Source organism: Telmatherina bonti (genome assembly GCF_933228915.1).
Source record: "Telmatherina bonti genome assembly, chromosome: 19".
Classification (NCBI taxonomy): Eukaryota; Metazoa; Chordata; class Actinopteri; order Atheriniformes; family Telmatherinidae; genus Telmatherina; species Telmatherina bonti.
The window spans coordinates 31890597-31912992 of record NC_136617.1 but is presented as its reverse complement, the minus strand read 5'-3'; the positions used below and the strand labels follow the sequence as shown (position 1 = coordinate 31912992).

Here is a 22396-nt window from a genome sequence, read left to right as displayed (position 1 = left end):
CTACATGGGGGTAAAAAGGCTTTTCTTCATCATTTTTGCCTCTTTAGCCAGCAGGTGTGTTTATACCTGGAAGGAGTGATGCGTCAGCGGCAGTAAAGGTCGCTGTTGGCCAATGAAGAAAGTGTTCTGGGGTGGTTGGGCCCTGTTATAACTGCTTGCAGTTGTAGTTTTATTTGAGTTTCCTGAAGTCTTTTTCTTTTCTGTGTGTGTCCTACATTCAGCTCTGCCAGCTTGTCACCTGTTCTTCCAGACTCTTTGTCATCCACTGTGAATGCACTTAAAATAACCTGGACTTCATTGTCTGTCCACTTCTTATACCTACAGTTTTTAAACCACCAAAGCCTGGAGTTAAATTTGCACACAGTTTTCATATATAGGGAACTGAGGTGGTGGGGAATGCTGCAAGTATGTCCCACAAATCAGAGCTCCTGACTGAGGAATCTCATAAGTCCTTCTTTTTTTTAAAAAACTTTTTTGTATCCAGGAAATGTAAATGAAAATGCACCTAGGTTTTTCTTTTAAAGGATGAGACAATGTAAAGATTTCATGAGATGGAAATACAGGCTATGGTTCCAGAAATCTTTTAATTTGTTCAGATGCAGCTTTGTAAATCTGAGTTGTGCTGCTTTGTTTGCTCTAGAGGAAAGAGGTTTTCTCTTCCAAACAAGCCATTCAACATGAACTTTTACCATTGTAACAGATGCATCGAGGCTCTGAAATGTAGCTCTTGGGTTTCTCTGAGCATTGCACTGTCTCAAACTGGGCTGAACTTACTGGGATGTCAACTCCTAGGAAGGCTGAAAATTGCTCTCAATCTTTTCCACTTTGCGGAATGATGGAGCTAAATAGTTTGGAAATGACCTCATTTTCCTTCCCATATTGATAAGCAGCAACAGTTGCTTTTCTAAGATTATTGCTGATGTCTTTCCTCCTCAGCATTGTGCTTATACACACATAGATGCTGCAGAGTTGTTAAACTTCAGCTTCTAATTCCTGCTGAGGCTTTCAAGGTTGACTTTGTTTTCACGCTACTTATAAATCTTGGCTTCATCTTTTGTTGAATTAAATAAAATATGTAAGCATGTAATATGTCATATTGTTAATCTGAGATATTTTCCAAATCTTAACATCTGGTAAAGGGTTCAAGCTGTTTCCATGGGCACAGTGAGCAGCACCTTCTGATGGCGTGATCCAACTGAAAACAGTAAAGATCCAGTTTCACTCATTGGTAGGAGTAGACCTCTTTGTTGAACTCTGTCAGACAGGCAGCGTGTCAGAACAAAGAATGCATGCAGGGAATTCCGCCGAGTGAAGTTTTTTCTTCCACGTCCACTGCCTGTGGTCCATTGTGTGGCGTGATTATCTCACCTGCCTGGTGTCTGACCATGAACTCGATAAGTGCCCTGCAGAGAAGAAAGCGATTTCATTACCTTTGTCAGACTCATACAAAGCAGCCACTTGATGTTGTCTTAAATGTGTTGATATTCTTTATTTCTATCTTTGATTTCCTTTTAATACTTGAGTGGCTAAAATATCCCTCCTGCCTCCTCTATTAAACAAAAATAGAAAAAAAAGGTGGCTTTTTTGTTTCCTCACAAGGTCGATGACTTTCTCCTTCAAAGCTTCTTGAGTGTAATGAAATGGAAACACCGCATTTAAAGGCAGAGCCGTGCAGAATATGTGAAGAATATAAAAATAAGCCCCGATTCAAGGAGATAAAGTCATTCATTCATTCAATATCCTCACCGCTTTGTCCGATTAAGGCAGTGTTTCTCAGTTCCGGTCCTCAGGCCCCCCTGCCCTGCGTGTTTTATAGACAACCCTACCTGAAATATGAAAGAATGAAATAAAGGGCTTGTTAACAGGTTGCAAAGAACATGATGAGGAAGTTCAATAATCTGACTCAGGTGCTTTGGAGGAGGAACATGTCTAAAACAGGCAGGGCAGGGGGGGCCTGAGGACTGGAATTGAGAAACACTGGATTAAGGGTCGTGAAGAAGCTGGAGCCTATCCCAGGAGTCTTTGGGCGAAAGGCAGGGTACACACTGGACAGCTTGCCAGTCCATCGCAGGGCGAGATAAAGTCAAAAATCAGATTTTTTATTTTTTTTTATTTTTTATGGTGATAATTTAAAGCAAGTCAAAACTGTATTCCAACATTTCTGCTTTGACTGATTTGAAATAAACAACCAAATACAATATTTGACGAGTCAGGTCCTCGGGGCCCACTGCCCAGCATGTCCATTCATTTTATTAAGGTGTGTTAAAAGTAGGGTTACTGCTAAAGAAAATGTAGGGCAGTTGGCCCTGAGGACATAGATTGAGGAACACTGGTCTATTTCAATGTATAAGAAAGATGTTGACCCCAACTGACCCTCCTTTTTTAATGTCTAGATGTCTGCTTATGGACAGCAGGGTCCAGGAGGCTACGGCCAACAGAACCAAGGCTACTACGGACAGCATGGTCCGCCACCTCACCCCGGCCAGCAGCAGCCCCCATACCCAGGCCAGCCCCAAGGGAGCTCTGGACCTTCCTACCCTCAACAGGGCCACCCTTCTCAACCTCCTGGCCAACATGGGCAGCCAGGCCCCCCTTACCAACAATCCCAAGGACCCCACGGCTCTGCTCCAGGCCAGCCTCCCTACAGTCAGCCCCAACAGTCTCAGCCAGGACAGCCACCTTATGTCCCTCCCCAGCAGCAGCAGCAGCAGCTACAGCAGCAGCAGCAACAACAACAGCCTCAAACACAGCAGCAACAGGGTCCTGGTCCCCAAAACCAACAAGGCCAAGCTGGGTACCCACAACCTGCCGGTCCAGGGCAGCCACCACAACAGCAAACCCTGCAGCAGCAGCAGCAGCAGCAGCAGCAGCAGCAGCAGCAGCAGCCAGGGTCGCAACAGCAGCAACAGCAGGGAGGTCCGCCCCCTCAAGCTCAGCAACCTCCAGGTCATGGCCAGCAGAGCCAACCTACGCCATACTCCCAAACGCCCCCCCTGCAACAGCAGCAGCAACCACAACAGCCACCGCAACAACAGTCACCATATCAGAGATTCCCACCTCCCTCACAGGTAAGATCCTGAAATGTGCTGAGCTGCTTTTACTTAGTCAAAACAAGAATATGAAATTCTATAAATATTAATAAAATAAAATAAACTGAAAGAATTCGGCCGAAGTAGATCTGATGTTGCATGTGACGTATTCACACGTTTCCTGTAATGTTATTTCTGTCTATAACCGCTGTGCTGCTAATTTCAACAGCATTTTTGCTATTGAAATATGCATCACAGGGATTCTTTTGTTTTTTAATCCATTGCTTTATCTGCCTTGTTTTTGTAACCAGGAACTCTCCCAGGATTCCTTTAGCTCCCAATCCAGCGCACCGTCTTCTAACCAACCCAACAAGAATGGTCAAGAGGACAGCATGCAGGCACGGCCTTCCAGTCTGCCGGTAAGCCATCTAAAGTTTTCATCCAACGACCTCCTGCATCTCTTACATAATACCAAAGACCCCCATGAAGTAACTTCTTAAACCTGCTAGCTACTTTACTAACATGGAGTAGGGCTTCTTTGGTGAGGGAATTTAGTAAGTGGTGGTTTTGGGGTAGTTCAGGAGGATAGCTGGGGTTAGGGAGGATAACTGTGCAAATTAATTTAATCCAGTTTCTCAATAGCAACATTTATATGGAGAAATGTTTAATCTATCCAGTTGAAATCAATCATTCAGATCTAGATTCTGCTCGGCGTGTTTACATGATGCAAAGGGATCTGTTTGGTTGTATTGGCATGATGGACAGATTTAATGTGATTGTACCGCTTTTGACATGCGCAGTGGCTACTTGTCTGGAGAAACTGAGGTTTTCTTTGTCTTTTTTTTAAAATCTTTTTACTGTCAAAATGCACGACAATCCTTAACTCTTTCAGTTTATGAAAAAAAAACATATCTCTGACAGTCTGGCTGTTTTTCTGCCGCCAGTGTTCAAATCTTGTCTGAAAGTTTGAGGGAGCTGCACCACACAGGATGGGATTGAGGATAGTCTAGGCAAGATGCTGCAAATTCAGGGTCCAGATTGAAGGGTTTGCATGTTGATTTTTCTTGTGGATTCAATTTTATGATTTTAAACTTTTCAGAAATATCTAGACATTTTTGATCATCGCAACAGCTCTGGCTTAGAGCTGACTCACAGTCTTGGTTTAGGACATGTGGTTAGCAACCCCAAGCCTATGACCATTAGTTAGGCCACTTTTACAAATTTATACTAGTTCTGATCTGCAGTTTCAATTAAAATGTTGGTCCTGCCTAATAATTCAGCAAACCTGTCATTCATCTAGCATCCTGTTGTAAGCTGTTGTTTTTTTTTTTTATCCTATTGGAAGCTAGAAATAAAGTCTAGCTTGGTTGTCAACAGAGATGATTGTACCTGGCTTTGTTTTAGAAGGTTTGGGACAAAGAATATCTGTCAGGAGGGTTCTTAAAAATAATCTGAAAGCTTGTCGTCCTCGAACAAAGATAAGGTGAGAGAACCCCCCCCGCCCCAACACACCCCCTGTTAAAGATGTGTCTTATTGTAACACGTTGCAGTTTCCATTGCGGTGTTTATAGGTCAGACTGTGGAGCTAACCTCATTCTGGGCCTCAGGGAAGGAGAGTGAGAAATGAGATCATTAATGAGAGAGAATGAAAGTGAGAGACCAGAGTTGGTGGAAAGGGGGGGTGGGATCCAGGGAGAGCGCGAGCAAATAACTTCAAATAGTGTGAGTGATTGGTTGAAGTGGTAGATGCTGAGAGGGAGGGAGTATGAGGGGCAGAGCTTTCTATGCCAGTAAGAGATGCCCTCAGGATGTGTTTCCCTCCTCTTTTATTTATTTCTCTTATTTATTTATACATCTCTCTGTGGACTCAGCCATTGGCCAAGAAGGCCAGGCATGGACTACTCCCCCCCTGGCCGCTTCTCAGGGATTCCCTGCTTGGTGCTATGTGATTGGCTGAGACGGCCATTAATCTGGCTACTGTGGACATAAACCAGTCGCGCTTCTCCCCCTCTAATATTTTTCCTGACAGAGCACAAATCACTGTGTGCAGATTGGACCACGTTACCAGAAAGCATAACTTCCAGGAAGCAGCATCAAAACACAGTGATATCTGAGGGAATTGAAGCTCTTTTTGTAGCTTTGACTAAGTTGTAAAACTTTGTCAAAGCTCAAAAATAGCTTCAACCTGAAAATATTCTTTAATAAAAATGTTTTTCTTTCTTTTGTTTCGTCTCTTAGGATTCAGTTCTTCCCCTAATTTAAGAGCTAAACCCAGAAACCATGAGTGTAATATAGCCTTAAATGGGGTTTAAAAAGATGCTCATGGAGCTTGACAACGATGGTGGGAACAACATCTCTATAAATGAACATTTTTACCATATTTTATACAGGTAGGATGCAGAACAGTTTGAGGAGTGTGAACAAATAAAACAATCTCTGGTTCACGTGGAAACTTGTGGCTTTTGTTTACTTGCAAGTGAATCCAAGTGTGATGGATCATCCAGTGAACCAATGGGGAAAAAATGATGCAGAAATCATGCGGGATAACTTGCTGCTTCTCCCGCTGCTCATACTGGAAAAGTTCTTGGGAAGTCTGTACTATAATATTGAATGAGTGTATGAGCCTTTCTTAAAATGGATTTTTTTTTCTTTAGGCCAGTTCTTGGCAAAAAAAAAAAAAAAATTGATTGCTGATTAATCAACAGATTAATTACAAAATTATATAGTGAATAAATTTCTCTTTTGACGTTTGTTAACTCTTTAGGAATATGGGGTTCCTGTGGGATGTAATATTTGGAAAAAGTCCTTAAATATGTGCATGCACACTTTGGCCAGGAGATTCAGACAAACGACATACATGTTAACAAATTAAAAACTAGGGCTGTGACAATATGTTTTTGTCCGATTTCATTCCGATTTTTTTGGGTGCCGATTCGATTTAAATTGCGATTCTAATCATTCCTCTTAATTGCTGAATTTTGTCAACTAAAAACCAAAGAAAATGTACAAAACTTTTTTTGCTAGTCATTTCTCTTTATTTAAATTAGAAAAAACAACCCAGTAGCCAAACCGTAATTCTGCTGCTATAATGCCCAAGAAGAAAAGTAAAAAGATCAGTAAAAACAATAAAAAATGAAAGAAATTTATAATGTATTATTTTCATATATTTGAAAAAAAAAAAAAAAAGATTTTTTTTAATCTAAAAAAAAAACCAAAAACTAATTTTAAAATTGTGAAGCAAAAAACCTCAATATTTGATTTATTTTTAATTGATTTTCCCACCGCTACTGAAAACCAGACTCATTTTTTTTTTTTTTTTTAATTTAAATTTTTATTTTGTACAGCACAGGAGTATTTCTGCTGCTCCGATGTTACAGTGACAACTTTATGTACGTTACTTGAAGACACACAGCTAAATCTCCTGCTATTCTGACTTTTCGGAGTTAGATTTGTGTTTCAAAATGGATTCAATACTATTCATAGGTTTCTTTAATGTCAACACGTTATCTGACGTCTGAACAAAGCCTGTAAAAAGTTGACATGTTTTATTGCTGTAAGTGTTTTCTTTCGTTTTCTAAATAGATGCCTTTTGGTCCTCTGAGGAAATTTTATCTGTGATTAAATTGGAAATTGATTTTAAATGCAACATGACTTCACAGCTGAGTCATGACCTTTTAAATAAGGCTATTTAGTTGGGGTAGTCATATTCTAGTGGTAATGTTGTAACAGACTGGTTAACTAGGTAGTTAACCTAGAAACCTAGAAATGCAAAAATTGATGTAAAAACTAAACTTGGAATTTTGATGGGTAATTTTCAACATGAAACTTTGCAGAGAGGGGTTCCTCCAACATAAAGTCCAGGTATAAATCTGGCCTGCTGTTTGGAGTTGGAGTGAGAAATGAAATCAGGCAGAGTTCTGGTAAAAATGTTATCTAATGTAACGTTCCATGTGTTTAACTTCCTTACAGCCTTCAAAACTTTGATGTAAATACCAACAACCTTAACATCAGTATTGCCGAATTATTAATTCATGAACTCTCGAACAGGAAACCTACGCATAACAGTATCACGACACAACCCCTCACCCCTAATTTCCACTGATTCCAGCGATTGCAGTGCAGGAGGCTAGTATGTTAAAATCACCATCCACTCCTAAAACTGCTGATATCTCAGTCCATGCCTCCTCCTCTCCTTGTAAAAAGGATGTGTGGTGTCATATAAGAGCTTTTCCACTTCCATAATAAACATCTCATGGTCCATGGTCAGGCCGTTGTCACATCGTTGCAGTTTCATCCACCTAAAATTGTGTGGCTGTGTAAATGAGAGGCCGTTGTAGCATAAACAGGGCCTGTGTGATGTTGCCCGGGTGGTTTGATTCACTACAGTTCAGTGCAGTTTGAACACAAACCAAAACAAAAGGTGTGGAGGTGTGAAAATCCCGCCCACCACCAAGTCCGTGTTGTGAATGCCCCTGTACATTTTCTGCACCTGTACAGAAATAATTCCATCTTGACTGAATGCTGCTTGGCCAACTATTGGGTTGATAAGGTATCTCATCAGATGTTTCCCAATAAGAGGAGGAAGAACAAAAAAACATCAAGACGACAGATAAGCAGGAGCGTCTAGATTAAACAAAACGCTGCCTCTGAAAATGCTTGTTTCGGCACGAAGCTCCTTTTAGGGCTAAACAAAGAGGGTACTTGATGTCTTTTATATCTTTCTTTATCTGTTGTTTTTATCGACTTAATTAATCATTTAAAATTTTTAATCCTCCAATTTTTTTTTTATTTTTTTTGTAAACGCAATTAATAGTCCTTATTTAAATTTACTTGATTGTGTTATTTCACTGTTGTAACTTTTTTCTCATTTAAATCTATGTACAATCCTATTACATTGTACTATTTTAATTATATTTTTATTTTGATGTTACCTTTTATTATATTTTTAAAAATGTAATAAGAATTTTTCTTCAAATAATATTTACTATGACTAGATGATGACATAATTTTAAGCTGTTACAGCCAAGCGGCAACCTCCGGCAGTAAAAAGTGAAGTCAAGTGCCAAAAACTGCAGTTCCCCCTTCATCCACTAGGGGCTGCAAAACAGAGCGAATCCCCATAGACTCCCATGTTAAAAAGACCAACTTCACAGCAGAAATAAACATGTTTACAGCAGAAATAAACATGTTTACCGCAGAAATAAACATGTTTACAGCCTGGTACAAAAATCCCTTTTCGGTTTAATCAGTCAGGTTTACCTTCATGACAACTGTGGGGGTAGGGAATTTTTTTTCTAACTTGCCGGTTAAGAAGTAATTTAATCTCTAAATTTGCATATTTGTGGGCGTGTCCTTTTGATTGACAGATACCCGAAATCCCGCTTCAAACAAGAAGAATGCAGAAGAACCGCTGTCTTTAGCCGGTTAACAATGTGACTTAGCTTTAGCCCGTTTACCTCCGTTAGCTGGTTAGCTCTTGTTATCTCCGGGTTAGCTCGGTTACCTACAGAATACAGAAAGCTCTGATTTCGCTCAATGTCAATCATCCACCATTACGTGTGTCTTCCCCACCCACCCCACACCCCCCACCTTCTCAGCTCCACACACACACGCCCCTGCCAAGATGGCGATGGTAGGAACCGCCCACCGAGCTTCAATTCAGCTCTTCAGAAACCGATAAGTGACGTCACGGAGGCTCCGTCCATCTCTTTATATACAGTCTATGGTTACAGCCCTTGTAAATATGTAGAATATTATGTTTTTATGAAACATTAGTCAAGAAGTGTGGGATTTGTTGGTCTTGATAATTGATTTTTTTTTAATTACTTTTACCTCGTATGAAAATGTTACACAATAAAGTAATTTACTTCGGTTTTCAGCACAAATTAGCCTATTTTGCAAAGTAATATTTCAAGCAGAGACTTTCTGTGATCTGTAGACACAAGCTTCATCTAATCTGTCTCAGATCCTTTGTGAATCCTGATCCAACTGCAGCTGAGGGGTAAATGCCATTTAGCTACTTTAGTAGCTTTCACACAGAGGCGGGCAGACCTCACCTCATCCCGGGCACAGATGGGTCTGTCGGAGCCAGGTGCTTTAAAAGCCAGCGTCTGTTAGACTGCTGCTGAGGTGGGAATAAAGGTGTGCAAGAAGCTGAGCACCGGCTGGAAGCTGCAAGTAGAAGAACAACAGTCGGCTCAAAAGAAAAAAAGAGGGGAAAAAAAAGAAAGAAAAGAAACACAGGCTGTGATAGTGGAACTAGCTGAGCAGGCTCAACTGGTTCCCAGTTTGCTTTCAGCCTGGCTGCAGGACGCGCGTGTACAGTTTAACCGTCAAGTGTTTACCGTTCTGCAAACCCAAAGTTTCTTCTCATGCTTTTTATAGTTTTAGCACATTTCTATGTAACCTGCAGGCTTCGACCTACAAACACTGGAAATAATTTCTATGAAAAGAAACAAATTAGTTAAAAAAGGAGGGAAAAGAAAAAATACATTTTAGTACTCTCCAGTGACTCGCTTTATTGACTTAGTCTGTAATGAATAACCGTAGTTGCTGATTAAAAGGGCACTCTACCAATTTTAGCTGTACTCTTCACAATGAGTACTTCGCAGGCTGTGAAAGGAGCATTTCATGTCTCTAGGACCTTTCAGGACCACCAGTACTCTGCAGGAGCTTTGTGTTTTTTAATTTGTTTATCTTTTACATATATTTCTCATGAATGGAGGATAATGGTGACCCTGCAGAATCCCACCTCCTACATCCTCCAAAAGAGGAAGAACTACCCAACCACTATCAACTTTTCCCCCTTTCTTTTCAAGAGCTTCTTGTCCGTCGTCCAGATCTTTTGTGTCCCCTTTCTCCTCTGAGGGGACTAATCCCACTCAGGACCGCCCACAGCTTGTAGTGCTAGCGCCTCAAAGTGTTTCATGCTCCAGAGGAAGGTCACATGTTGGTCACACACTTTCTTTTCTGCACTTGCTCCTGCCTTTTCTTCATCTCGAGTGGGTTTCTGTGGAAATCATCAGCCCACCTGTGAATTTCATCCCCCACCTGCCTCTGCAGCACTCTCACATGAACCTAATCTTTTCCTGTATATTAAAAAAAAAATCACGGACCACCCAGATTTAAGCCACCTTTTCTCACCGTTATGACCTCTAATGTTTCGCTTTCCTGATCTAAAAGTAAGTGTGGACGCCCCTCCCCTCCCCTCCTCAGTCCCTGTTCAGCCCAGCTCTGCTTTCCTGCAGCAGCTAAGCTTGTTTTTGCGACATAGCTCTGGAGCAATCAGCCTGACAAGGGCGACCCTCTCTCTCTCTCTCTCTTTCTCTCTCTCGCTTTCTCTTGCTCGCTCCTCTTTTTTCTTTTCTTTTTGTCTTTTTTCCACATTTTATTTTGTTTCAATATTTTGAATCAACATATTCCTGCTCTCTTGTTCCTCTTTCAGTCTAAATTCTGGTTTTCTCTTTCCACAGCCCTCCTCCTGCCTTGTTTTCTCTCTCTCTCTCTCTCTCTCCTTCCTTCCTCCGTAAATCAGCTTTCATAACGCCATGCAGCGCAGCCTTGTTTTGTGAGGCGCTGATGCTGACAGTATTCAGAGTCCAGGGCTGGTTTCCTGTTGCTATTCTGGGGCCCATGCTTCCTGTGTGGACATGTCTTATTCAGATTCCAGGGCGCTTCTCTTGCTTTTCCTTCTTCTGAGCTTGTCTTCGGCCCCCCCCCCCCCCTTTCACACACCCCCCCCCTTTTTTTTCCCCTCCTTTTCATGATTTTTAATGAATATACTTGAGAAAGTTTGGTTGTTTTTTCTTTTTTTTTTGCTTCAGCCCTGATTCCTGTTTTTCTCGTGTGAGCTTGCACCCCCCCCCCCCCCTCCCTTTTTTTTTTTTTTGCTCACTCTCTCCCATGCCCCTCCCCACCGCCTCCATTTTTGCTGGGCTGAGCTAGTTTTGCAGCACAAAGACTGTGGCTGACTGCAGCACTGTCTGTCCTCTGCTTTCTCCTGCTCCCGCTGGAAAAAGCTGCTGAGCCCCGACAGATAAAAACCAGGCTCACAATGAAATTAGCTCACACTCTAGGAAATAACCTCCTCCATATTCCACCCCCCCCCCCCCCCCCCCCCCCCCCCCCACACACACACACACACACACACCACCACCACCATTTCTCTTTCCCAGTTTAATTCATTGATGGTGTCATTGGCTTTGGTAGCACCTTCCTATTGCACACATACACTCCTTGCGAGGCATTCATGGAGGGGAGGGGCAGGTCTGGAAAGCAGGCAGACTGGCTGAAGGGGTCCATAGCCTCCCCCCTCCCCTCTACATCCCAGCACCCCCTCACCTCAGGCTGGGCAGCTGCCTTCCTCACTTGGGCATCTGTGCGCTGCCCTGGGACTCCCTGCTACTATTGTGATCTCCACAAAAGCCTCCCCCCTCCTCCACCTCTAATACACACACACACCATCTCCCATTATTCATAGCAATCAGCCCCCCCCCCCCCCCCCCCCCCCCCCCCCCCCGCCTTCCTCCATTTCTTCGGCTACTCTGTGGCATCCACACACAGACTGCTGCACCACTTGTCTGTGTGTTACCCCCACAGAGAAGCTCAATTAGGCAAATGTGGAGCGTTTATAAAAACCCCTTCCTGCTTATTGATGCAGATTCGTCGCCAGTCTAGATTTTTGTGAAGCAGAACGGCTCTGATTGGTCAGAGCTTTGACTTCTTGCACATTTTGCTGCTTCACCCTCTCTTCCTCGATGTTATTATCCGTCCCACATGGCCACTGCTGATATAGCAGCAGTGCAACGGCGGTCCTTGGGGAGTTGGGAGCTAGCTCATCTGTGAAACTAGTAGATATTACGTGTGTGTGTGTGTGTGTGTGTGTGTGTGTGTGTGTGTGTGTGGGTCTGACACACCAAGATGGATGTGCAGAAAGTAAATTACAGATCTATGATGTGTCCGTTTCAAACGCCAACCAGCTTTTGAGCCGCCTCCTTAATGGTTCTGATCGATCAGAAAGGTTGCATGTCGCACCTTTAGGAGGGTGGGGGGGGGGCGCTTTTAGCTGTTCTAGCTGAGAGTTTGTATCCAGCCTATGTTGTGTGAGAAACCCTGTAATGGCTGCTTCTGCTATTTGAGGCAGGGGCCTGCCTTGCTTCTCCTCCTTACACCAGTTCTTCCCTCATAGTGGGATGGGAGTGCCCCCTTATGGTTGCGCTCAGCCCTGCAAACCTCCAGCATGCATTGCAGCTGAGGACAGGTCCACCAAAGGGCTTTGGGTGGACATGTCTGTCTGCCTTTTCATGTTTTCTGCTGCAGAGACGGTAAAGCGTCCTGAAATCACGTCAGGCGGTTTAATTGACCAGATCAACTGAATTCGGGAACACTTGGGTGACGAGGAGCATCTGGAGCTTAAAAGGCACCATACCTTTCCGATGACACCGCTCAGGTATCAGGAGGTCGTGTTATCACGGATGGGTGGCAATTAAACATAAACATAACATAAAACTTTAAGCTTTCTTAGTCTTAGTGTGTGTTTGTGTGTGTGTCAGTCATTCAGGCCTGCTCTGCAGAAGGCCTGGAGGCTGAGTGTGTAATTAAAGTGGTGGCAGGAGAAGGAGGGAGGAGGGGCAGCTTTGGTGTGTCTACGTTTCCTGTAACAATGACAGGCGGCTTCTTTTGTAGTAGCTGACTGCACCATGACCCTGCCAGGCCTGGAGGGAGGCCGCCCAGAGACGGGGTGGAGGGGTGAGAGGACTGTGTTGGCTCTGTGTCAACCACGTGGATCGCAGTAACCATGGCAGCCCTGAAGATGCAGACAGTTTGTTTTTTTTGTCCTCCTTCTTCCCTCCCTTATTGGAGTGTGTTTCTACTTTGGAGCAACTGCTGCTTTTTCTTGCTGCTTACTTTATCTGTAAATGGAGGCCTGTCAGAGAAGGAAACCCTGACGTCTGAGGATGACAGAAGACTGGGTCAGGGAAAGTGTGTGACTGCGAGATGAACTCTGCCCCGTCCCCTCCTCCTCCTCCTCCTCCTCCTCTTCCAGCAGCAGTAACACCTGATCCAGTTACACTACTGGCCAGTGTCACTCATTCCAGATATGTTTCATTATCTCATGGCCACTGTGCAGCCTCTCTCCTCCTCCTCCTCCTTCCAGCTTCTCACAACCTCCTAAAGGGGGGGGAGAGAAAAAAGGCGGGCTAATGGGTCTGGTCAGGCTTGATTGATTGAGTGAAGTAATCTGCAAATGGAATACATTAGAATGAGCCGATGACTCAGAGAGACGGAATGTTTTTGGAAGAGCAGAAGAAAACATGAAAACTGGGATTTTTTTAAACATTCACCAAGAGCAGCTCCTTTAGAGAGATTACCATAAAGAAATTCAGTCATTAGAAAAAGATTTTCTACATCTAAAATGTGGGGGGTTTTTTTGCCTCTCGTGGTGGTTTAGATGTGAAGAAGCCTGATCAGTTCTCAGCCCTGAAGTTCCATGTTAGGCAGCGCTGGGAAACAGCACAAAATGGCTGCCACAGACGAACTGCAGCTTTGTGCTTCTCTCCAACTCTGCACCCTTTTCTTTTTTCTAGTGCATGTTAAAAAAAAAAAAACAACAACCCTGTTTTGCTTTTTTATTTTCATCTCATCAGTTGTTGCAGTCGCTGTAGATGATGTAGCGACCCTTTTTCTGAGCTTATCACCCAACAACCCTGACAAAACACACTATACTCCAACTTCACCACACCACCAACTCCTCCCCTCCTCCCTCAGCCATGTCCTCCTCATAATTTTTGCCTCCTAATAATATGTGCATCCAATTGTAGAGCCTCAGCAGCATCACTATCACCAACTGCCAACGCTCCTCACCCCATCACCCCTCCCTCACTCCTTATTTTCTCTCCTCCTCCTCTCGCTGTCTGACTTGTGCAGTCAGCAGAACAGGCTGGTGCTGTGCAGCATCGAGCAGGGAAAAATCAATGACTGCAGAGTGGGAGTAGGTAGGAGCTTCTGTGCAATGCTCCAGTCTACCCGGGCTTGAGGAATCAGAGCTCGCAGTTTGCAGAATATCAAGGAGCTTGCCTTGAATGCCGTACATGCCACTTAGGCAAAGTGCAAGGGTTTGTTACAAATGCTTTTTTTAAAATCAGTTTTAACTGAATTAATTTACTGTTTTTAATAAAACATATTTGTTTTTAGTAGTTGAACCATAGGGCAGGACGATATGACGATATATTGTTTGGACCAGTGTTTTTCAACCACTGTGCCTTGAGAGATCATCCAATTGCACCTAATTGGTCTGAAAAGTAAAGGGAAAAATCACAAAATTCCCTTTTCTTGTGTTTATCTGATGGCTATGTAAGACTCTTTGATAAGATGGACTTTAAATTATTAATACCAGCTTCTTTTTTTTTAACAATTTGGTTTGTGCCATGGAAAAAGTGTACCTTGGCTCAAAAAAGGTTGAAAATCACTGGTTTGGACGATAGATAAGGTCTGTCGTTTCATATGAGGCTCTATCGTTTACGCCATGATAAGACACTTTACTGCAGTATTTTATGTCAAGATGCACTTTACAGCACGCTACAATACATAAACAAACATGGAGGAAGACGGTAGTAGACGTGTTTCAGAGCAGGATAAGTCACTAAAAGATGACCAGCCGACCCAAACTGATGAGTTTGTTCATAAAAGAGGGAAATTTCTGTGGCATGGATGCAGTTTGGATATAAAAAGACGGATGTGGAACCGACAACAGACTAGCTCACAGTCCCAACAACGTATTCTGACACAACTAACTCATTTTATCACCTGCGCAGGAATCAGGATAAAGAATCCAGAATAAAGAATAGTCAACCAGCAAAAGCTGCGTCAAGTGGAGGCGAAAGCTCATAATAAACTCCAGACCAAACGCTGCAACAGGTATTTACCTGTGGAACGTCATACGGCCATAGTTCCCCCAGATGGAAGGAGATCACTGCTGCTGTTGCCTAGCAACATCTGAGACATAGCTGATGACTGACACAACATTACACACACAGTTTTATATTGCTATGGGAATATAAAACAAGCTTTATCGGGATATCAGATTTTGGTCGTATCGCCCAGGCCTAGCTACACATTAGAATTTAAGCCAGATTTACCTTGCAGTTTTTCTCATTTGTTAGAATTTATTTAGTCTAAATTCAGTTCCTTTTATCAGCCCATTCACTCCATCTGCTTAAATCTGCCTTAAATTCTTCTCAGCGACGGGGTGGGGATGTGGCCTTAGCAGATTCTGCAACAACATAACCCGAAACTAACATTTAAGCATGTTGCAGAATGCAGTGAAACACCAGGCGACAAGTGAGACTGTGTCAAAGAAATGGACATGTGGTGAGCTTTGCTCCGTCATGTTGCTTCCACAGAAGCAACTTCTCTTCTGGAAGTATGTTTACACTTTGGACCAACAATTCAGTCAGATGCCGAGTTAATAAAAGGAACAGAAAAGGTAATCCACTGAGAGATTTATAATCAACTGTGTGATTTTAAGCATGTAAAAGTTTGCTAAAAATCCCCTACATTGCTAACATGTTCCAGTGTGTGTGCGTGTGTTTTGACATATGAGGGGTCTTCTATGCTATGGCTACATATGTCTGCTATTAAAACTATAGATAATCACCTGCAGTCTCAGATTGACTACAAAGTGGCGTACTATCCGGACTATCAGTTGCTTCGGAGTATAAGTCACACAAAGCCAAAAATACATAATTAGGTAGAAAAAACATACATGAGTTGCACTTTAGTACTAGTCGCATCTCAGTTGTCTTTCTAAGCTGTTTACTGTTTAAATTTTTAATTGTTACAGAGTAGGAGATATCTGTGCATAGGTCTAGAGTGCCCTCTTGTTGCTGTGTTTGAAATTATATATATATTTTTAATGTATAAGTCGCAGGAACAGCTAACCTATGAAAAAAAGTGTGACTTAATAGTCCAGAAAACATGGTATTCATTTCTGGTGACGTTTAGATTTTACAGCTACTAAAGCATTGCAAGCAATAGCTGAAATGTAAAGGAAGCACATGCAAGGGTTTTATCCATTTGTAAGTCGCTTTGGATAAAAGCGTCTGCTAAATGACTGCAGAATAGAATAGAGTAGAATCCAGTGTATGGCATCTCTGGCATTTGTAACAGCGACTGTCAGAAGTGTGTGGAGTAGCCGAAACTTGTGCTCAAACGAGACTAGCGTTACTTCAGAGTAACATCAGAAGTATAAAATCGCCATGGTAAACTGGAAGTCATTGGTGAAATAAATGCTAAAGTAATGAGTAATTGCCTAATGGTGATGTCCAATTTATGTTTTAGAAATGATGTAAGCAGGCAGACGAGTTACCGAAACATTTTCGCTATGTCTTGGCCGTGAATAATTTGCTACTGTTGTTAGCGAAAACTGATTCTTGAACTGAAAATGTAGATTGCAAAATGTACAGTTATGTGATTTTCCTACGCAGCAGGATTCTGTAGTAAAACAACTTTGCTACATATGATAGTTAGATACTTGATTTCTAAACCAACCTGCAGGCTTTTCTTTGTTTTCAGGATGAAAAGTCCACAAGTGGTGGTGTAACTTGTTTGGCTTTGTACTTAATGATATTAAATGATACTATTTATGTCCATGCAAAAGACTATGGTCTCATTATTACCCACCATTGGTTATTATTATTACTGGTCAAGCTGGGACAGATATACTCCGTCATAGTTTGCTTTTTTTTTTTTTTATTATTATTATTCATTTCCAATTATATTTTTACAAATTTATCCAGTGTAAAAACTCCCAAGTTTTATTTAGCCTTGGGACCACTGCTGTAACCTAACAAGGCTAGCAGCTAGCCCCTGAGGTAAAATTTACCGTGACATTTCTTCAGGTTTGCGTTTTGTAGCTGAAAGTTTGTTTTGTTTTGGCAGACACAGAAGACCGTACTGTTCTTCGACATGGTGTACAAGCCAAACATGCTTTTATAGATAAGGCCAGACGTGTTCCTTTACTATTTTTTCCATGTAATTTTTAGTACTTGAAGTCTTTTGTTGATTTATCATCATTCATCATTGGTACTTTTACAAATTTGTCCAGTGCCATAACTCCCAAATTTTATTTAGCCTTGCTGCAGCCCCCTTGTGATAACCCTGGACCCCCCCTGGCGGGCCCATCCTCCCAGTTTGAGAACCACTGGTTTAGGGGAACTTGAATAAATCTACACCTTTTGAATCCATCCTGAATGAGAGCTGAGATGACATGTAGGCAGGGAGGGTTTTCTTCTTGTTTTGCTGGCTATGCTGTCAGGTGGTCATGTAGAATTCATGGAGGCGAGCCTTCCTCTTCTGTGTTCAGTTTAAAAGCTTAGTTTTATTCAATGTAATAGTCGCTCTAAAGAAAAGCTTTTGTGCTTTGAGGTCTTTGCATCAGGCAACTCCATCTCTCTGCTGTTGAATATTAAATTATAAATAACATGCAGCATAAAACTCTTGTGTAGGTGAGGTTGAGGAGTTGAAATGATGCAAGAACAAGAGTGAAATTAGTTTTTATGATGGTGTTTTATATATGTTTTATATATATATATATATATATATATATATATATATATAGCTGGCATCAGACTTTACACATCTGAATGTAGCAAATGAAGAGGTGGTCACGGTGGCGAGCTACCAACCCATACCAAGCCCTCTGTCAGATGACTAGTCTTGTGATGTCTGCTTAAAAGGCGGGGGTGTTGCTGGTCAGGGGTGCGAGTCAGTTGACGAAAAAGGATCCCGCCACGGTTGTTTGAGCAAAGAAGTCCTGCTGTTTTATCCGTGTTCCCTGTTCCACAGCATTAGGATCTCAGCATGGCTCTGCCTTGTTCTGACCTGTTTTCGCATTCGTGAACATTAAGTTGGGTATCAGCCAGTGGAGCACTTTTTGCACACCATGCCCCCCCCCTGCATTCAGCAGGGTTTTCTAGCTTCACTATCTGCCGTGCAGGTCAGAAAGTCCCTGGGTTTTTTTGCGCACACAGAATTGAGAGAGCAAAGTCAACAGGGTGGATCGGTGCGGTGGTTTGGGGGGGAGGAAGGGGGGGGGGGGGGGGGGGGGGGGAATTCTGAATCAGCGTTCTCCTCCTGTCACTCCCTCTGGGGTTCCTCCATCAGGTCACATCCCAAAATAGCAACGGGCGCCGTTTCAAGTGCAAAACCACCAGCTTTGGGGCTGTAGCCAGTTCGTGTGTGAGAGATTTCCATGGGAATAGTTGGCCACCTTCCAGTGTGTGCTGTTTTTTTTTCCTTCACCCCCCCCCCCCCCCCCTCCTCTCCACCTCCTACCCCCCGTGCTTCTATATAAATGGCAGATGAGCTTGCATTTCTGAGTGAGCACATGCGCTCCACGTGACCGGCCAATGTGTAAACATTCACCTTCCCACAAACATAATCATCAGCCGGCTGCATTCCCTGCCTTCCTGCCCGTCTTTGTGCTTCAGCCAGCAAGGCTCAATAACAACACCACATGGCACCAGAACCCATGCCCAGCACCAATTATTCCTACTGCCTCCTGAGATGACTCGCTTCAAATGTTTCCCTCCCCACTTTCTCTTTGCAAGTCACACAAACAGACCTCAGCTTGCCAACGTGAATCATTATTAGCATTTCTGAGTTGTAGGGGGTATTTATAAAAGGTGGGAAAAGGATCATTGATCTCATTATTTGACCAAGTGGATTCTTATTTACTTGATTTGAAATGACTCACTCTTGTTTTCTCTTGGCATCGGCAGCGTGCACTTAGAATTTAATTAGATTTCTGCACACAGGCAATATCATGTTCATTAAAGGCCAAGTTTCTCCAGAAGTTGCAGATTTTTCTTATTTTAAATTTGATTTATTTTTTGCTGATTTATTTTATGTTCTAGACATTTGTTCTTGAAACTGTATCGTAGTTGGATTTTTGCCAATTTAAACTCTTGAAAAGGGGGGAAAAGTAGGTGACAAGTGGCCAAACGGTTAGCTGTTTTGTGGATTTGTTGTTAATCAGTAGAAAACAAAACATGGAACATTTTGTTTTCCAAAGGATGAGAGCATTTTGGTCACACTTAAAGCTATGGGTTGTTAATTTAGTATATCATAACTAAACAAATGACCATTTAATTGCACGAAGGTGAAGTAATTCAGAAATAGGTTTATATCCACAGTAATTTAAATTCTGACGCATTTTTTGCTGCGTGTATTTGAGGCGTTTTGTGATGAAAAATGTTCCATGTTTTGAATTTCCATCTTTTGGGATTTTTTTTGGCGTTCATGCCAGAGAGTTAGAAGTTTATCATGCATTTAGAGTATAATTTTACAAAATATTATATTTTTTTCATTTCTAACAGTATAAAGACAGACTAGGAAAGAGATTTAGTTAGTTTGTTTGATAGAGGTTGGCGATATACCAATTCCAGTTTTTAGCAAGCACCAACTTCTGGTGGTTTAAAGTGAAGCGTGCTGAAATTTACAGTTCACCCCTCATCCACTCTGGGCTCCAAAACAGAGTGAATCCTCATAGACTGCCATGTTAAAAAGACCAACTTCACAGCAGAAACTAACATCTTTACAGCCTGGTTCAAAAATCCATTTTAGGTTTAATAGGCTTAACTTCATGATAACTGTGGGAAGAGTGGTAAACTCATCCGTTTACAAGGAATTTAATCTTAAAGTTCAGCATAACTACGGGCATGTCCTTTTGATTGACAGGTACCCAATATCCTGCTACAAAAAAGCTGAATGTAGAGCTACCCCGGTTTTTAGCATGCTAGCTTTAGCCTGCCTACCTCTGTTAACCGGTTAGCTCCTGTTAGCTCTTAGCTACAGGCAAGTCAGAGTTTGATAGATGTCAATCATCCACCCCATTCTCAAAGCCCCCCTCTCAGCTCCACTTCTTTGCCCATTTTTGTATTTTTTGGAAGAGATGAAAAAATGGCAATGGTAGGAACCACCCAATGAGCTTCAATTCAGCTCTTCTGAAACCTACAGGTGACGTCACGGAGGCTCCATCCATCTTTTATATACAGTCAGTGGTTTTTACCACTGTTTAATAAACATAAAAAAAAACAAAAAAAACACATCAAATAGATTCAGTGTTTCTTTATTTATTTTTTAAATCCATGTGATGAATTTTACCCTGCTGTCTTTACAACTGGAGGTGATTATATAATGCAAGAGAAAGCATTTCTATCAGTGTTGTCATTGATACAAAAAACCCCAAAAATTAACATGTAGATATGTTTTATTTCAAATTTTCTTTCTCTTTTTATATTTTAATATTAATAATATAACAATAATATTAATATTTTCTTTGTTTCTCTTTTTATTCTTTTTTAACTCTGGTGTGTACAGGATGATTTTGTTTGTTAAACATTTAGTCATCTTAAGGCACTGCATGCAAAGACATTCTGGATATCTTTAGTGTCATTAGTGTCCAAAAACCCTTTAAAGGTTAGCACGTGTCCATGAATTCAAGTTAACAGAATATTTTTTCAACTATTAGTGTAGAAATGAGTTTGAAGAAAGAATATAAGTCTGCTGTTTTACTTTCTTTTGCTTGTTTTTTTTTTTACTCTGAGATGTTGTTGAATCTGGAGACAGCTTATAAATTTAGCAACGTTTGATTCTTTCTGTGTTTGTCAGCAAGATTGAAAAAGTTTTTGGAGGATTTTCATGACATTTTCAGGAAATCTCAGAAATATAATGATGAACAAGTGATTAGATAATCTTCAGGATCCAGGAATGTTTTAATAATGATAAATATGTTGTCATTGTTTCAGGATCTCTCTGGCTCCATTGACGACCTGCCCACCGGGACTGAGTCAGCCCTGAGCCCAGGTGTCAGCACCTCAGGGGTGTCCAGCAGTCAGGGCGAGCAGAGTAACCCGGCCCAGTCGCCCTTCTCTCCGCACACCCCACCACACCTGCCAGGCATACGTGGCCCCTCACCCTCACCTGTAGGATCCCCTGCAAGTGTCACACCTTCTCGGACCGGCCCCCTGTCTCCCGCTGCTGTGCCAGGTACTGACGGAAGCCTGCGGATCATTTGACCTGAAATCTGCCAGAATTTTTGTCCTTAATCAATTTTTTTTATTATTATTTGAACAATTATTTAATATTTTTCTACATTATTTATTTTTATTACATTTTTATTTATTACAGTTCCCATTAAAATTAATAGCAACTTTGTCCCGATTTTTGATTGGCAGTGTTCTAATTAGGGGTGAGACTTGATTACAGACTTTGTAATTAATCACATTTGAATCGCATAACAATTTCCCCAAAAAGCATCATTGTTAACTTAAAAAGATTTTAGTGGATGCCTGAGTCAAATAGAAGAAAGACACTCATATTGTAAACTCAAACTACTTCAATGTCTGGAAAAATGTGTTTTATTGCATTTAATTTTATAACGGTGAAAAAGAAATTAAAAATGTCTCTGGCCGAAATGAACAGACCTAAAACTGAAATGTCATTTTCAGTGATTTAACGAACGGCTTCACTCTGGATCAACTAGTGGCAACTTCAGTCTGGCTAACCCTGCAGAGGTGATCACATCCTGCTCTAGCTGCAGCTTGAAGCTGGATGCTACATGAGGACCCAGCTTATTGTGTGTTCTTATGGGCAGGGTAGGAGCTTACACAGCAACTAATGGGCAAAAGTAAACTATGCAAAATTTAATATTAGTTGTCGAAAGTCTCCAATATTGCCAGAAAAAGCCACTAGATTGATTGTTGCTTTTTCTTTAAATAAAGTCACTAGAAGGGACAGAAAAATCACTAAATATGACGCCGGAGCTGTTATTAGCTCAACTGTGACGTGTGCTTCTGTGTAGTTGTACCAAGAAATTGTGTACTGACAAATCCTCTGCGAATCAATGTGTAAATGTTTTGACACGTTTTCTGTAATCAGTTGTAATTACTGCGTCAAAGTCTCACCCCTAATGTGTGTATACGTAAATATATGAATTTTCTTAAGCCAAATACTTACAACGAAGTTTAATATGAATATTGGACATTTACAATGCAAGCCAATAAATTGACCATAATAATAAATCGAATAATAAATAACACATAGAGATAACAGTAAATAAATTCAAATGTAATAAGAAAGATTTAATAAATTAAAATAATAAATAAAAATAAATTGAAATATAATAGATAATTTATAATTAATAAATAATACTAAGAATAATAATATTATGAAATAATAATCATTTTAATAAATAATATAGATAATACTAATAAATAAATTGAAAAATAATAAATTAAAGATAAATAACAAATAGTCTTATTATCTGCAATATTTTATGATCTGACAAAAATTTTAAATATTTACAG

At 41.3% G+C, this 22396-nt stretch overlaps 1 protein-coding gene across 1 annotated transcript in view; it reads left to right on the top strand.

Annotated features, from left to right (window-relative positions):
- Positions 1-2582: 2582 nt before the first annotated feature.
- LOC306769897 (AT-rich interactive domain-containing protein 1A-like) overlaps positions 2583-22396 on the top strand; it is a 36872-nt gene continuing 17058 nt past the window's right edge. The window contains exons 1-3 of the mRNA XM_079258662.1: positions 2583-3068; positions 3341-3448; positions 20837-21077. Coding sequence (XP_079114788.1) covers positions 3422-3448; positions 20837-21077 — 268 coding nt within the window. The 5' untranslated portion in view covers positions 2583-3068; positions 3341-3421. The remainder of the gene's footprint in view (positions 3069-3340; positions 3449-20836; positions 21078-22396) is intronic.